At 43.7% G+C, this 17,450-nt stretch overlaps 1 protein-coding gene across 1 annotated transcript; it reads left to right on the top strand.

The window, feature by feature from the left end:
• Window positions 1-202: 202 nt before the first annotated feature.
• psma8 (proteasome 20S subunit alpha 8) lies at window positions 203-4,996 on the top strand. The gene is made up of 7 exons (XM_086129791.1): window positions 203-423; window positions 1,092-1,218; window positions 1,325-1,449; window positions 1,544-1,666; window positions 1,755-1,874; window positions 4,421-4,483; window positions 4,569-4,996. Exons 1-7 carry the CDS (start codon window positions 322-324, stop codon window positions 4,662-4,664), a joined length of 756 nt encoding a protein of 251 aa, XP_085985917.1. The 5' UTR covers window positions 203-321; the 3' UTR covers window positions 4,665-4,996.
• The last annotated feature ends 12,454 nt before the right edge of the window (window positions 4,997-17,450 follow it).

The following is a 17,450-nucleotide window of genomic DNA, read 5'->3' as shown; positions in this document are numbered from 1 at the left end:
GTCCGGAGGCCACAGGAAATGAAAACAGAAATATTGTTTTTGAACATTTTTGTTCAGTTATAACCGACACTTCAGAAGCATTCATATTTTAAATATTTAAATTGAATATATATATATAATATTTCGTTTTTTTTATGAAATGAACGAGTTTAACAAGTTAACCATTTTCGTAGTAGTGGCTTCCGAGCTCAGAGTTCATACGCATGCGCTGTTCTCAACAAGCGGCAGCGTTCGATTCAGTGACTTGCGGCTAAAAACTAGCTGAATCATTTGGCTAAAGTCTCTCTTTTCTTCTTTTTATTGTACGCGTCTTGCAAGGCTATGGCAGCAAGATACGATAGAGCTATCACCGTCTTCTCCCCGGATGGCCATCTCTTTCAAGTGGAGTACGCGCAAGAAGCTGTAAAGAAAGGCTCTACGGCGGTCAGTTGGGAAATGAAACTAAAAAAAGCTAAAGCCAACGCTAGCTAGTTAGCTTGTAGCTAACGTGCTTCTCTAGTGCTGAAGCTCACAGTTCATTATAGTCCGCGCTACGAATATTATTATGCAGTCATTGTGGCTTAAGTTTTTGGGGAATACGTTCTAGGCGCGTGTTTTGCTGGAAACCATACTTTAAGAAGTGTTATTGGTTAGCATTTGGTCGCTGTGTCATGCTCAAAGAGCTTTTAGTTTTCCAAGTTAAGATCAATTTGATAAACAGGAGCAGAATACTCTTGTCGAATTGTATTAATTAAAAAAAGTGCAAACTGGTAGTCTTGTCACCTGGTTTAGGTGAGTCAAATTTGATTGTCCCAAAAATCCATAGCTTTTAAATGTTTTAAGTGCATGTAGACACAAAAAATACTTTTGTTTGTATTTGGGCTCCAATTACAACCAAGTCTTTTTTTTTTTTGATATGCAATATTCTCTCGCTACTTTGGGGTTTCGTAATTGCTGATTCATTCCGTTGCGTGGTTTTCATTTGTGACCACAACTTTATCTGTTTCGCGAGATTTGTTGCTATTATATGTCCTTTAGATTACCCCCTCCCCACCCAATACCCAATGGAGCAAGCCCCTGCATTATGTTGCTCTTTTCTGTGTGTGAAATAGGTGGGAATCAGGGGCAAAGATATCGTCGTCCTCGGAGTTGAGAAGAAATCTGTAGCAAAGTTGCAGGAGGAGAGAACTGTCCGCAAGATATGCGCCCTCGACGAGCATGTTTGCATGGCATTTGCAGGTGAGTCACTAATTACATTTCTGAATAAGACATGCATGCATGCAAGTGATAAAATGTCATTACTCTCTTGTTGGGTTCCTAATTCCTTTTCACTGACGTTTTTCAGGGCTGACAGCGGACGCTCGTATCGTGATAAACAGAGCACGTGTTGAGTGCCAGAGCCACCGGTTGACTGTGGAGGATCCTGTCACTGTGGAATACATAACGCGTTACATAGCCACCTTGAAACAGGTGCACCTTTTGTTGTCATTCAATAAATTGGTGGCCGACTGGTCGCATCCATGTCATTCGAAATGTTTATACTGAAATGTTTGAAACATTTTAGCGTTACACTCAAAGCAACGGTCGCAGGCCATTCGGCATCTCTGCTTTGATTGTTGGCTTTGACTACGATGGAACTCCAAGGCTGTATCAGACTGATCCGTCGGGAACCTACCATGCCTGGAAGGTGACTTACTTTGGTCTTTGGTCTTGTACTATCCATGCTGCACGTGTCCAAATGTGACATGTGAGCGCCATCTTCCATATCCTGTTAGGCGAACGCGATTGGCCGTAGTGCCAAAACTGTCAGGGAGTTTCTGGAGAAGAACTACACAGACGAAGCCATCGCTGGAGACAATGAAGCGATCAAGTTGGCAATCAAAGCTTTGCTCGAGGTGGGTTTCATGTGCTCTTTAAGAAGAACACTCTTTAAATACAACAACTGATTGGACTTTCCATCGTGGAGTAATTCTTGGTACGGTAGGGATTTTTAACACCTTAAAAATTGTTTCAACATGTAAGAGACCCAACACATGATGAGGGAAAAAAAATGTTATTTGGGCTAGATGAGATGACCACTACGGACACACAACTACATTTGGACCAACAAAACCAGATATGCGTTGTAGTACTAAATTTGACCTGTGGGAGTTAGTATGGTGCCACTGGAGATCCAGACTGCAGGTAAATACAAAGAAGTGGACAGATAAGTTGCGAAAGGAGTAGAAACTATGCTGTTAACTTACCCGGTAACTACATTGTGGATGCGGTCTTTGTCATTTTCATTGTGGGGAATGACTTGTGAGACCCGTTATGCAAATATTCAACACCACCAGTTGCTCCTCTTTTTGTGCCCAATACTGGAGTTAGCTTCAGCTCGCTTCTTATTTTTAAATTTTATGTCATACCAGGGTAGTCCAAGAACTTGGCATTATCCGCACATGCAAGGATTTGCCTTCAAATATTGGGCAGGTTTAATGGTGAAGTGTGAAGTGAACTTTATCCAAACATCTTTTAAGTAATAGTTGGAGCTAAAACTATTTACGCATGCTTTCATTAGTTGTTGTTGTTTTTTTTTTTGGTTGTTTTTTTGTTTTAATGAACCCCACCCATGTTCATAGTTGGACTCATAGTGACGTGTTGAGCAACGAAAATGCTTTTGTTCAACAATCTCCGGCTAGTGACGTCATTTACAGAATGCCGACACGCCAGTCAGCCATTACATTGCATTGTTGATTGCCCCGTCAACTGCGCTTTCCAATTGTTTTCGAGTTATTCGTCAAAATGCCTCGGTGCTGTGTGGCGATGCGCTGTTTACATTCAGGCAAACAGTTGTTTGATTGGCCAAAAGAAAAAAGTCGGGCATGTAAATGGACTGGAAAATTCGCAAAAATGCCGTGTCATTCTCCCAAAAATGAATGAATTTCACGGCGGTGTCGACGAGCGTTCTTTGCTACAAGCACATCGACAACCTCTGTTTTCGCAACCGTTTTGCTTATGATTAACAATTTGCAAAAAGTAGGCATGACAATCAACGTACAACTCTGGCTGTTGTTTATGAAAACATTCGATTCAAAATATGCGTGTACATGGATGTATTCCTGGATGAACGCATTATATGGGTACATGGATGGACTCCTCGCTCATGGTTTGCAACTCACAATGCTGCCGATATAATGTGCGCAGTGGCCGACAATCTAACAGAACTACCTTAGCAGTGACGATGTAGGACGCCAACCCACTATGACGTGTGCTCTCAGTGCTCGCGGGAATCCACAAACCAAGTAGCTCATCCCACCGTGCACAATTTACAGCACGGCACAGCATCGAATCGCAAACAATCACGCTAGGCTGCTAATCTCAGCCTGTACGGGCTACCATTCTTCCAATCCCGATGGGTGTCGTCTCCACTCCATGTCCCGCTGTTCGGGCACACCACATATTCCGCATCCTGAGCATCTGGCTCGTACATGTTTGGTCTATCATATACATCTTACCAAGAACCTTCTCTTTCTCCAACTCTTCAAACACCCGGAGCCCCTCAGATAGGTTTGAAACAACGCTTTCAGAATTTCTGACTGGCTTTGTACACTTTCCACAGTGAGGCCCACTATTTTTGTCCTTGAGGTGACATCACACTTTCAGGTTTGTCGCTCATCAGGATCTCACTTCGGGAAAATGGTTACTTTGTCAAATTTACGAAATGCTTTCTTGAATGTATTTTGTTTAATTACTTGTGGCTTGAAAATACTTCATTTGGGATTTTCTGAAATCTCTTCACACTTGACCTTTTAACGTTCAAATTGTTGCCCTCTGACCATTGAATTAAGAAGGGGAAAAAAACTCTCTTAACCTACCCGACACAATAGGATAATTGCCCAGGATAGTCTTTCACAGGCATCTTAACTTCGTGTTCATAGAATTTGGTCGGGAGGGGTTTGCAGAGATGATTGTGTGTATTCCACCATAGCAAGACACGGACGATTCCGTGGTTTAAACTTCGTGGGGACAGTTTACAGAAAGCCCTTTTTTTTTTTTCTTCTTCAAGGTCATTCAACACATACTTTGACAAATGTGGCGTGGTGGAACGCCCTCATGAAACGCTAACAAGAAAGTGATTCATTGTTAATTAAGTGTCCACCATCAATCAGCTGTAAAAGGGGATGTGAGCAAGATACCTTGGGCCCACTTTAATTCTGGTGTTAGGTAATAGCAGCAGTCTATAGGTACATCTTAATAAATAAGAATTTCCCAAGAAAAAGAAGAGTATCTTTCGGTTGTTTTATTTAAAAAATAAATAAAAAATACACACACGCATTCCAAAAAGACCCGCGTTGCTCTATTGCTCCAATTTGCTCGAACCACCACCACCTTTGACCTCATTGCTTCCATCCATCCATCCACTCATTGTCTGCACTCTCATTTTGTATCCATTCAACAGGTGGTCCAATCGGGAGGGAAAAATATCGAACTGGCTGTTATCAGACGAAATCAACCACTGAAGGTGATCTCCATTCACGTCGATTCACTTGTGCGTTCGATTCGAGTTCCCTGCAAGCTCATCGTGAGTGTCTGTTGGCTGTTCTCAGATCCTCGAGTCCAAGGAGATAGAGTCTCTGGTGGCTGAGATCGAGAAGGAAAAAGAGGAAGAGGCCGAAAAGAAGAAGCAGAAAAAGTCCACTTGAAATATGATTAAAAAAAATTTTTTTTTTTAATTGCACTTGGATATGGAAGTAGCCTTTCGGGGAAGGTAAAGGGGGCTGATAACTCATTTATTTCACTGTAAAGAGGTGAGTCCTAACTTGAGATACTGCACCAGATGTACGATACCTCCAGCTGTTTTAAGTGTATAAAATACTCATACATACACGCAGCACTCAAGTTAGGCTTCACGTTAAGGACACTTTTCTATCATTCATCAAAGTGCTTTGATGGTGACAAACATCACAGGTCCACAAGAGACCAATCAGAATTGTAATTGGGAACAATTCTCAATAAAAGATGGCTTGTTTATAAAGTCTTGCTGACCTTCGTATCCTGGCGCAGAAGAGAAAAACAAATCACAATATTTTGAGCTTTGTAGTAGTGTCGTACAAAAACATAAGCCTAGGGGGGACAAATGAATTGTTTTTTTATTCTTAGCGACACAACATTTGCACTTATAATACTCATACATAATCTACCGATATTTGCTTCAGGCCTTTGAAATCAACATGTGAATATGCCGCAATCTTTTCCAAAAACATTGTAAAAAATGCACTAGTTCATTGAAATCACACCTTAAATACCTGCTTTATTCACCAACATTATATTCCGTGACATCAAATAGTATCATTTCAATTTGTTGTTTTTTTTTGTTCCCCCTACCTTTATTCCATGAATCTAACCGCGGCAAAAACACCACTCACAGCACTCTTGTGCGAGTGGCTATAAAAGTGAGCCATTTTTCACTTGTCGAAGGTGTGGAACATGCATCTCTTGTCCTCTGCCAACCTTCTGTCATTTTAAATTAGTGAGGTGTGAACGCAGCATCTAATGGTGGCCTAACTAGACCCCCTCCACCATTCCACCGCCATCCCTTTTTCACCTTAAATTCGCTTATCAAGCAAGCGCTGCTGTGAATTCTCAATGACACAATTATGGCCGGCGGTGTGGAAGGGCTGCTTAATGGGATCCTGGCCTCAGACCCCAATGGGAACTTTCAGGGACTTTAATCTGGGAGCCCCTTTGAAAAAACTTGCGCTATGCCGTGCCGAGGGGCCCCGGGGGGCTTCCCTCCGACTCTCCAGCAAAGACATAATGGTGAATGGTTAAAGTCCTTCATTTAGAGTCATCTCCCCGAGCCAGGATTTCCTGAGTGGGTGCACTGGCTGCCTCGACAAGAGCCAACTGCACTTTGTTTGTCATTTGTCTTCTTTGGAGTGTCTTCGATATGGGACCTGTTTATACGATGGCAAAGGAACTCATTCTCTGCATTCTGTTTTTATCGCTGTTAGCAGAGTTACACATACATTTGGTTAACTGTTTTAGGTAGGATCAAGAAAAAAAAGTGAATTCTTGAGTTTGGACATTGTGGGCTTGTGGAGCTGCTCTGCATTTTCTTGAGAGGATCTTCAATGCCAGCAAACTATCGGAAATGCACTCTTGGATCTCAGCTGACTCCACGATAAATAAGCACAATCATGTTTGTTCATCTCTTCAGGAAGAGCATCTGGCTGTCAATCAAAAGGAATATATTTCTACTTTTAAATGAATACCAGACTCCCCAGAAGAGGGAAAACGTCGGAAAATGAAGCTGTTAGTATTGATCAGTGATATCCGAACTCCAACTCTGGGTCCACTTTCTCGAGGCCATCTGCAAGAAAAAAAAAAAGGACTTGACATGATGTAATAATAATAATAAATTTGACTCAGAGTAACTGTATGGAGATTTTCTAGATAGGCAAAGAATCTATTTACAACTAAATGATCTTGAAAATGGATGCATAGTGTAGTACCTGTAACTGCCTAATTCCCCAGTGAGAAATGGATGGATCTCGGTAACATGCACGTGTCATTTCACTTCCTAATGATTTATTGAGAAGTTCCAGCCAGTTTGCAGGAAAGCTGGAAATTAATTGAGTTGGTGGCGACGCTTAGCCGGACATTACTGATAAAAGTCTCATCTGGCCCTCTGAATGGCGTAAGCTTAGTTTGTGCTTGTGGCGATGGAGTCTCGTCTTTCTTCCCTCCGACTATTCCCCTTTCTTTCTTTATTTTTCCAGCCTTGTTGTTGGCTATAATCAGCTGCTGTTGCTGTTACTGCTGCTGCTGCTGCGCCTGAGGACGAAAGTCCATCTCTCTCATCGCCGACCGGCTTGGGCTCATCATTAATGCAGAAGATAATGGCTTCACCAGAGGTCATCAGCGGAGGAACGCAGCCCGAGGACATGTACTCTCTAAGCAAGAATGCACACTGCTGCGGGCTGTCAACCGAGTGCATTGTTTGTATGCAAACACACATGCGCGCGCGCACACACACACACACACACACAGCTGACAGGCTAGTTACACACACAATAGAAAATGCTGTATTCATGTGTTTTTATTCCCCCCTGCTCCATCTGCCATACATATACAGTGGAATCTTCAACGTCCAACAATTTGGCGGTCAATTAATACAATTGGGTGGAAACCAACCTTTGAGGGGAACCCAAAAATTGTCTTCACAATAATATGTTTTTTGCGCTTCCACTTGTCAAAACATCCATCCATTTTCCAATTCGCTTTACATGGGTCACGTGGGGTGCTGGAGCTTATCCTAGTTGGCTTTGGGTAGTAGGCGGGGGACACCTTGAACCGGTTGCCAGCCAATCACAGGGCACACAGAGCCGAACAACCATTCACGCTCACACCACACCTGCTCAATCAGCCTGCCGTGCATGGTTTTGGAATTTGGGAGGAAACCGGAGTACCCGAACAAAACCCACATAGGCCCGGGAGAACAAGCAAACTCCACACAGGGAAACCAGAGCTGGGATCGAACCCATGACCTCTGCACTGTGAGGTTGACGCGCTAACCACTGGACTCCTGGGCCGCCATCGTCTAACTACGGCATTGTAATTAATATTGTGTTTGGGGAATATGAATCTACCCGCTTTTATTTTATTTTTTTTTAATTTGCAACGGCCTTCACCCTGGGCGGGTTGAACATGCTTCTTCCTTGGCGCGCACGACATCCCTGATCATGGCGGCCCAAGCGCGGCGATCCTGTGCCAGGTCAACCGACAGCTTCAGCCAGTCCTGGTTCCACCGTCTCAGACCCACCACCCGGTGGCCGGAAAGGTACGCGAGGTCTTCTTTCATCGTGGTGGCCCAGGTCTTGACTTGTCCACCACGCCGCTTGCGCCATCTTAGGGGGGCGGGCATTGTGCCACTTTCTGTCAACTGAAAATGACATCAGAGTTGCTCAGGTGTCTGTGTCATTTTTAATGTGCCGCACCCTTTGATCCCAGTTTCAGAGATGTGTAAATTGTGTAAATTTTGTGTGCACAAACTGTCCTCGGGTCCAAATAAGGCAAATACTTGCTTGAAGGGCATCGACGCGGTGTGTCTTGCTTGGGAGCCAGCGTAGCAGAGGCGGGAAGTTAGAATTAGTTGGCTCCAGGACTGTAACACTTTTTCATGTCTGTACTTTTATTTTTGGAATGACTTTCAAATGAAAACGGGTATCTAAAACATTACTTTGTCAAATGATGCTTGTGCCCCTTTCACAACACGATGCAAAAATCAGAGCAAGGTAAAGTCAACCCCAGTCGAAATCAAAATTGACTGAGATCTGAGCGGCAAGAGATTGGGGGAAGCAAGATATTCCTCATCCATGACCTTACTCAAGGGAATCGCTTGACGTTTTCAGACGCATAAAGTATTCATGGCGAATGTTTTTGTCCTGTGCCGGCCTAAAATCCACCAACTTCTGATGTCCCAAATTTTTCTTGTATGTTTTTGTCAGTTACTATGGTGAACTAATTTTGCATTTCTTGTTTCTCAGTTCACAGTATTGGCAGAGCTACCGAAACGTGTCATTTGGATTCAACATGTAAAGTGATTTTTTAAAAAATCTCATAACAAGCACTATTGTTTCGATCAAAATCGGTATTGTGTATAAACTAATGGTAAAATTCAATATTTCAGTGTACTTTCTTCCACTTACCACAGGAGTTGAATCAGTATCTTCACCTTCAACAGTCTTTTATTGTTTCTATGTACACAAGTATCTGGAGTTCTACTAATTTTGTGTGTGTGTGTGTGGGGGGGGGGGGGTTGTGACGGACCTTCACCACCAGAGGGCAGTGTTGGCTCTAAAGCGGCATCATCGTCTCCCCCCACCCCCACTTTCATCTGGCTTTCTCATCTTGCAGACTGACAGTGTGACACCTTTATCTTGCAGACATGTTTTTGTCTCTTTACTTTAACACGCACACACACACACACACGAAACAACATAAACAAGCCAATCCATGAAAGGAACGTTGTTGTTATTTTTTTTTTCTTCAAATTGTCAGATGAAACAGCAGCACGGCATGTGTCCCCCAGCCATGGCCAAGCTGTCAAAGTGTGTTGGGTCGTAAAAGGCTACGCTCTCAACACTGTCCCTTTTCTGCTTGTCACACGTCGACAGCTACACACATCAACTATTTGTGTGTATCGTCGCATTGGCCCGCCCCCACCCTGGTCTCCCCCTCGGGGGGGCTTTTGCGATGTAAAGTTAAGTTTGAGGATATCTGCACGCCGGCTTACACATCCAAAAGTAAATAAAATATGTTCTCTTTGAATGTTCTCTATAGCTGCGGGGACGCATTCCATTTATCTTCTATCAAACATCTCGTCTCCTCTGTCCTTGGATCTTATTTGTAAGGCTCACTCAGTCTCTTCTTGATTTTTTGTGGGCGGTAACAGGTACGGCTGACGGCCTCATGCCTTTGTTTCCTGTGAAAGGTGCAGGAATACTAATAGTTTGACGGGAAACAACACTAAAAGACAAGGTATTGGGTTACCCCTCAAGAGTCACCTGTCTGGCGTTTTGTCCCACAACAGAGAATCACTCCTCTCATTGAAAGTCGACACCGAAGAGGGCAAAGACAAAAGAGAGCAAAATGTGGACCGACGCTAAAATAAACAATCCGCGGGGGGGGGTCCGCGGGGCAAAAAGCAGACGGCCCCGGGGCCGGGCGGCCTCTCAGCACCGCGGCAGAAGCCAGTCACACATCACATGGCATTACTCGGGATGGGGTTACAGGAAAATGTCAGCCGATGCATAAGGAGGAACCATCGGCCCGTAGGATGATTAGATTGCCCGAGGGAGGTGCAATCTTGCATTCCCACGATTCCCCTCTTTCCACCCACGCCCTCTTTTCATTGTAGTTTTTCCAAGCCGTCCTTTCTCTCTCTTGCTATTTTCCATGTTTTCAATTGGGATGTTTGCTCAGCTCGCAGACTATGTATGCACTATTATTGTTTTGGTTGTGTTTTGGCTGGCGCAGAAACTGCCCCCCCCCCCCAATTCTGCTTGTATAACCAGCAGACATTAAAGGTTCTGTTTTCGGTATGCCGTCATGGTCATGAACATAGTTACCGAACAATACATTCGATATTGCACATTCGTGAACCATGTGAATGCTGCACAAATAATTGTCACGTGGGGCCGACCGTTAGCAACTCATTTTGTTCCGATTCGAAATTTGAATTGAAGGTGAAGGACGTGACAACCTGCGGTTGGCTGGCGACCGGTTCAGGGTGTCCCCCGCCTACTGCCCGAAGACGGCTGCGACCCTAGTGTGGATTAAGCGGTTCGGAAAATGGATGGATGGATGGATGGGCGTGACAACATTGAAGACCTGAACTGATATTCTAAAATGCTGTGGTGTATCACATGATTGTGATGATGTCATGTTTTGGGTTTTCCTTGCATGGTTACCATCGGCAAGAGACGGTACAGGCGCAGGAACATGTTCACTATGGCTGTATTTAGAACATGATGAATAGTCTGGACAATATCGCAACTGGGTTGGCAGTGGGTGTGCTTTGTTTTGTTTTTCTTTTTCAGGGTGTGTTTGACCGTCTTGAAATGATGGGAAGACACACGTTTCTGGAAAAGAATTGTTAAAATGAAACTTATTCACCTTCATGCAGGCGATGAGAACTGACTTCGAGGCAACTCCGCAACATGCGCGCTCGTAGCCAGCTGAAGCTCGTTGCTAGTTAGCTGCTGCGGCGTAAGTAGCACAGAGTTGCCCTTGACCTCTGACTAACCACAGTAAGTGACATGAGCCCAGCCAAGCTTTTTGGGATCGTCCTGGTGGTTCTTGTTTCTTTTGGCGGTTGATTCTCAGTTCTGTTATTCAATGCATTTTTTTTTTTTTTTTTTGGATGAGGCACAAAGTACACATTTTGCCTTGTAAACTCCAATGCGAAATTTCGAGACGAGAAGCATTTCCCCAGTGTGGGACAAATAAAGGATATCTTATAACATACCGGTAGTATGAAATAATACTTTTTTCATGTGTGTATAATTTTCCTTGCACCAATCCGTCCATTTTCTTTCCTGCTCAACCGGTTCTGTGTCATGATACTTTATCTCCTTTTAGTGTTTTTATTATTATTTTTTTAGATTGTGAATTGGCTTCTGTTGCACTCAAAGCAAAGACTGATTTTGTTGTATGAGTACAAATGCGTTTCGATACTATTTATCCGATTCAAAATGCCTCTCACCATCGGATACTCTGTATTTACTGTATGAAAATAATTGTCACTACATTTCTTTCCATTTTTGAGATATCATTTTGGAGCCCATTGTCCGATCCTAGTGGATGACCGTCAGAAGAAGAAGAAGAAGAAGAGGAGACGGCCGGAGAGTTCAGTGCAGATGTCTGAGTGCGTCTGACAGAGAGGACAGCCCCCCAGGCAAGTCCCAGCCCCTCAGCACCCAAAATGACACATGACTGCTTTGACTTTTGTCATCCTCTGCCCCTAAACCAAAACTGCCAATACACACTGAGGCAAGTCATGGACACACGCGCGCACACACACACGCACTCAAAGACGCAGTCACACACTGTATACTGCTTAGATTACATTATCTGTGTCCCCGGGACACGCGCCCTCCTTGTTGGATGACATTTGGGCTTGTGCAGCACTAAGGTTACCTTTTTTTTTTTTTTTTTTTTTGCCCCTGAGTTAAAGATGCCTGTCTGCGGCATGCATTTGAAATGAAGGATGGAAGGGGGGAGTGGGAAATCAGATGAGAAAGATTTCCAAAAGCACTTTGATCAGGGGCATCAACAGTCACGCACAAACTTGTTAAGCAGTATGTAAATTCGGGCTGATACTGAATAAAGTTGCCAGAATAGCATGAATCCATTGTGCTGCGATGATCAAAATAAAAGAGGGCTTCATGTGCCGCGGGGCAAGAAAGTCACAGACATGAAGGCTTTTTTTTTTCCGCTATCAAGGGGCTGATGGGATGCAGAGAGGAGAGATGGAAGGCAGGGAAATGAAAGATAGGGGGGAAGGCCTGGAAGGATCTCAATCTAAATTAGCAAGAGTAGCAGGGAGAGTGTGCTGAGTGAGACATATAATTGTGATGAAAACATCAGCCCGCACTCCCCGACACTCGCTCTCTTCTCGCAGGGCGAATCTCACCAAATTGCTGCCGCCATGAGCTCAAATAGCTTTGGTGGAGTTCCCGCCTCGACAAGTATCTTCAACCGAATGTCATTCAAAATCAATAAACAACTTGCTTTGATACAAACCCCCGAAAGTTTGGGGATGAAATTACCTATTGATCGGATGTTCATTTCAAGTACCTCAAACATCTTATGGAACGGAGCAGAAAATCAATAGGGGTCTTCTTTTGAGAAAGAGGAATAATTCCCGGAACATTTTGGCGGGTATTGTTTAAAAATCGTGATGAGCGCACGATTGAAAACATGATCTCAGCTGGCACAAGTTACAGTATCTGTGGTGAGTATAGCTCGATTTGTAGGTAGCACGGTGAAATTTCACCTGAACTATATCTGATGCCATTTCCTGTCCAGCAGAGGTCGAGCTCAAAACGCAGTCTAATTGCACGCATGGGTGGAGTCCGAGGAGCTCAGGATCTGTCAGAGGTGGCAAGTCCAGGTCCAGAAAGTAAAAACCCCGCCGTAGTTTGGCTTTAGCCACAGGTGCTTATATTTAACCTGCAGGGAAACGTCCTCAAATGAACCTAGCGTGCATGTTTTAGGAATGTGGAAGGAAGCTTCGGTATCTGGAGAAATCCATTACACTACATTGCTGCCCCATGTTTGTCTTGCATTGCTAAAAATCAAATGATAGGGTCAAAGTACTCACACTGAAATCGAAGTACGCATACGTGAGTAAAAAAAGAAAACTAAGGTGAAGGTAGAAGTACTGATTCAACTACGGTACTTCATTAAAAGTCTAAAAGAAAAAAAAGGAGACAGAAACGTCGTAAAAATCTTGTTTGAAAAAACTAAAATTGAAAGAAAAAAAATTGGCAATGAAATAAAATTGTAACGTTTTCAAAAATAGCTGAAACTAGATCTTACGTTTATAAAACTAAATAAAAAGAATAACTACAGAGAAAAGGAAGGAAAGTCAAACAGCGGTTTGAGAATGATAGTTTCATGAGACTTAGTGGCCTTTTTTTGTTATCTTGCACTCGATAAATACTCTGCTTCAAAAAACTAAAACTAATACCAAAACTGAAAAAAAAAACTTTTTTTAATGTTTCACTCGATAGACAGTCTGCATAGTAATATACAGTATATATATATATACTGTATATAGTGCTAAAACTAAAAAAACAAAACCTAAAACGTTTTCGAAAAAATACAAACAAATAACAAGAAACTATAATGAAAAATCGCAAACTATTATAACCCCGTTATGTTGACGGCCCTGCACACATGGTGGAATCACTTGACACAGACTTAGAACTTCCTCTCCATTTTGTCTTAACTCTCTTCTTGTCCCCTTATCACTTTCTTTATCTGTCCCTCGTTGCCTCTTTTGTCTCGCCGACTGACAAGCGGAGATGGATGCTTGTTGTCACAGGGACTCTTGTAGCCTGTCAGCTTCGCAACCAACAGGAAACAAAAGGATCACTTTCACAGGGGAAGAAAAAAAAAAGAAACTTCTAGAGGAAGGCCAGTAAATCTGCTTTATGGCAGGGATTCCAAATTGGGTCAAAGGTCACAGAATAAAATCTGAAATGAAAGTCTTAATTTCCTTTGGGATGATTTAAAAAGAGACATACTGTACATGGATAATATTTGTTTTTCCACCATTATAAATAATTCCCAGGCATGCTTTCATCTCATTATCTCATGGATCAAGAATTATGGCACAATTGTTGCCCAACTTTTCAGAAAGACAAAAAAAAAAGCTCCCCTGTAGACAGCAACCTATACACTAAAATGTGTGTATGTGGCACATCGCCAACCACAAATAAACCCCGTCACTGCATCGACGATTTCACTTAGCGATCTAGTGTGCACTGGTCATCAGAAGCTAACATTGATCTGTGCATCCCAAAAAACCTCCAAAAAACCTAAATGCAGGTCTGCTTACCTTTTGTCTTTGGCAGAAAGCCGGTGGAAGTGGGTGTCTGATAGTGTCTTGCATGATAGTTTTTCACATAGTAGTGTCGAATGAACAGCCTCTGACCGTCACTTGAAAGTGGCTCTGAATCTTCAACCAGCCTGTCCACCAAGTCATGGGCAGAAAAATAATTGTCGGCAAGGTATGTGAATTAGCCGAATTGCGCCATCACACTTCTGCAAAATTCAGACGGGTTAGCTCACATGCAGACACGTTTTCAGAAATAGGCTGCGATATATTTTCTCGGTTGTTTAATTTCACGCTTGATGGGTGTGCATCCCACGGATGATTTATTTGATTTTTTTTTGTGGCTCTGTGCCAGATTGGCCCCAGTTTTGGTAGAGGATCAATAACACCACAGATACCGAAACACACAATGGTGGATTACGTCGTCCTCCCTGAACCAGGATGTAGTCTATTAAAGCAAAAACATGGACAAACAAGCACTTTTGTTACTTTCTCCTCGGCAGAGGTCTGCACTCAATTGAATGTCATTTTAGTTTTATTACGGCCTGGCCCTTGCCTCCCTCTAGCGCAGTGTAGCGTCTGTAAATCTGCCTCCCCCCCCCCCCCCCCCCCCGACAACAAATAAGCACAAGGCCCCTCAAATACAAGCCTGGCGTCTGTGAGGTGGAGGAGGGGGAAAAAAAACAGGCGACCCTCAGGTGTGTCCCCTTCGTATTCTTCCTCTGTGCACCTGCACCGGCTCTCTCAAGTATGCCGTGTGTCTTTCGGCACACAATGGAAGGCAGCGCGTGGCTTGCGGCGCCTCTCTCCAGCTGAGAGCCACTTCTCTCCAGAGGACAGGCGAGGAAAAGTGCCAGCACTAACAACTGATCCTGGCAGATAAGTGAGCCAGATAGGCCGGCAGGAAGTGGCTCGACAATCCTCGCCTTGACTTTGGTGCCCTCTTTTCACCACAAAACGATGACAAGAATCAATTGATTGTCTGGAATGTTGTTGATCGCATGTGGAAAACCGGAGATTAACAACTTGTTGAAGACATCAACTCATTCAGTACCAGCCAATTCTGGACCAAGTCTGAAAAGACGTTTAAAATCGTCTTTGGGAGTGAATGAGTTAAGAACATTCAAAGGGGTAGAGATAGTTGTAAGGATAGGGTTAAGGTTAGAAACCCTAACCCATTCAGAGCAAGAGATTTTCTCATCCCTTTTAAGAGAAGAGTTTAAAATCCAAACATGAATTGATTGGTAATTTCCTCTATATTGAAAGGCCCCACCGCTGACCACGGCAACCCAGTTCTTGATGAACACTGCCGGAAAGGTATTTACAAAAACAGAATCTCCTTTTACAGTATATATGGAGAGCCCAGATCTGCATTATCTGACACCCCCTTTTTTTTTGTCTTTTGACATACGTGATGCAGTGTAGTCATGCCAGGCCGCATGAGCCAGCACCAGATCAGTGGACCACTCACACTGCCGGGGGGCGACTGAGTCCGGCATCACATAGGCGAGACGGCCATCGCGGGTCAGTCAGGCCGCAGCTGGGAGCCCCCGTGGCCAAACGTTGACCTCCTGTGAGCGAGCACACTTTCCATGCAGCTGCACTTCAGAAGGAAAAGAAGTATTGCACCTGCACGCTGATGCGCAGTGAAAGATGACGTGGTTGGATGTAGCTTCGATTTATGGGGTGTTATTTTCCCCTCTTCTGTCGCATCCATGCGACGGCGTTACATGACAATCGCTAATTTATGCACCTTCCTCATGGAGAGGGACTTCAAGCTGGACGGAAAGCAAGTTGTCTCTAAAGTGTGTTAAGCTAAAGTCACTCCTTTGAGCACTGCCGTATGATTTTAGGGGCGTGTTTTTCCTGAAGGTACGACTTGAGGGGGTGTTGGCCTTCAGAAGTTCCACTCTCATTTTAAGTGTAATTGAAGCAAACTTGTTAAATGACTTTGCAGAGCCAAGTTCAGCGCGTGACTTAATGGGATTTCCATCTCTGCTTGAAACTCAACTTGGCAGACTGCAGGGGAGAGGAGGGGTGGGGGTTGAGGTGGGTCGGGGGTGGTTTTAATGCGGCATTTCATATACCACCCACGACACCTGAGCGTGCTGTCCCCAAAGCCAGGGTGTCGTGATGCGTATCCACTCCGAGTCAGTGTCAGCCAAATGCCTCTTCTTCTTCTTTTTTGTTTTTTTTCCATCATTCCAGCAGGCCAAGGTTGGCCCTCGCCATGTTCCCTCACAACGTTAGCCTCGGGGGAGGGCGGGGATGGACTGAGCCCCCCCCCCCCCCGGCAAGGGCGATGTCAGACCCAAGCCTCACGCCAGTCCTTGGCCAATTACACCTTTTCTGTTCTTTCCTTTCTGTCTTATTGTACACTATTGATTTCTGTCAGTAGTAAGGTATATGTCCATTAAGGCACAGATTTAATAGAGCGACAATGGAAAGTGGCTCCATTTGTTCCTCCAGTAGTGTAAGTGTTCATTTTAGAGTCTGATACTAACCCTGGCCAGAAGCGAGCGCTGGATTTTTTCGCTGTAAATGGAAAACGCCTGCGGGCTTTTTCATTTTCTGGGCCCAGACGTTCCCTTCATGGTGTCGGAGCCCTTGTGCTCACAGAGTTCATGTTTCGCTGTGGGCCTTTTTTTTTTCTCCCACTTTTTTTTTTTTTTTTTTGTATTTTGTTTTATCTCATAGCTTAGACTAGCAGGGCTTTGACTCCCAGGGGACTTTGGCGTAGCAACAGCCGAGATCAACAAAGTGAGTTTGTTTATGCTGGCTGTGTCCGCATGTTGTCGACTTGCACGTTTTCTCCGTCTCCATTTCCTGCCTCTCCTTGCCCCAGGGGAACGCAGCCCTCTAATTGGATCTTGTTCTAATTGAGCCTAATACTGGAGCGAACCGGAGTTGGGCCCTGTGGTGATGAAGAGCTGAATCAAAACTAAGCACAAAAACTTTAAATTGTGTTCGTGTGTGTGAGTGTGTGTCTGTGTGTTTGTGTGTGAGTGTGTGTGGGTGTGCGTATCTGCACTTTTTGGCCTGCATATTTATTCCTCTTTTTATTGAAGTTCAGTGGTTGATTTGGATTTTTATTTGGCATCATTTTATTTTTGGCAAGTTCACTCATATCTAACTAAAAACGGCATCGGTTCCCCATCAGAAAGAAATGTTTTCATTTTGTCAGATGTCTTTTTAAATATGGCATCATTCTGAACATTTAGTTTGGGGTTTGTGGAGTAATGATATAAAGATGGAAATTTTGAATTGACTCTCATTCATTTTGTCCCCCAAAAATTGGTATTTAAAAAAAATAAAATAAAACTGTACTTTAAAATAATTTTAAACTCAGTTTATTTCTTTT

The sequence above is a fragment of the Hippocampus guttulatus genome, chromosome 14 (genome assembly GCF_054856545.1).
Source record: "Hippocampus guttulatus isolate MCC_2025c chromosome 14, RoL_Hgut_1.0, whole genome shotgun sequence".
Classification (NCBI taxonomy): Eukaryota; Metazoa; Chordata; class Actinopteri; order Syngnathiformes; family Syngnathidae; genus Hippocampus; species Hippocampus guttulatus.
Note: the sequence above shows the minus strand (reverse complement) of the source record. Positions and strands in the feature narration are given on the sequence as shown.

What these genes read in the sequence shown, in the direction of transcription:
- psma8 (XM_086129791.1), top strand. Translation starts at nt 322, where the DNA reads ATGGCAGCAAGATACGATAGAGCTATCACCGTCTTCTCCCCGGATGGC. An exon ending in ACATAGCCACCTTGAAACAG is followed by an intron (nt 1,450 to 1,543) that starts GTGCACCTTTTG and finishes GAAACATTTTAG; the next exon opens with CGTTACACTCAAAGCAACGG. An exon ending in GACGAAATCAACCACTGAAG is followed by an intron (nt 4,484 to 4,568) that starts GTGATCTCCATT and finishes GGCTGTTCTCAG; the next exon opens with ATCCTCGAGTCCAAGGAGAT.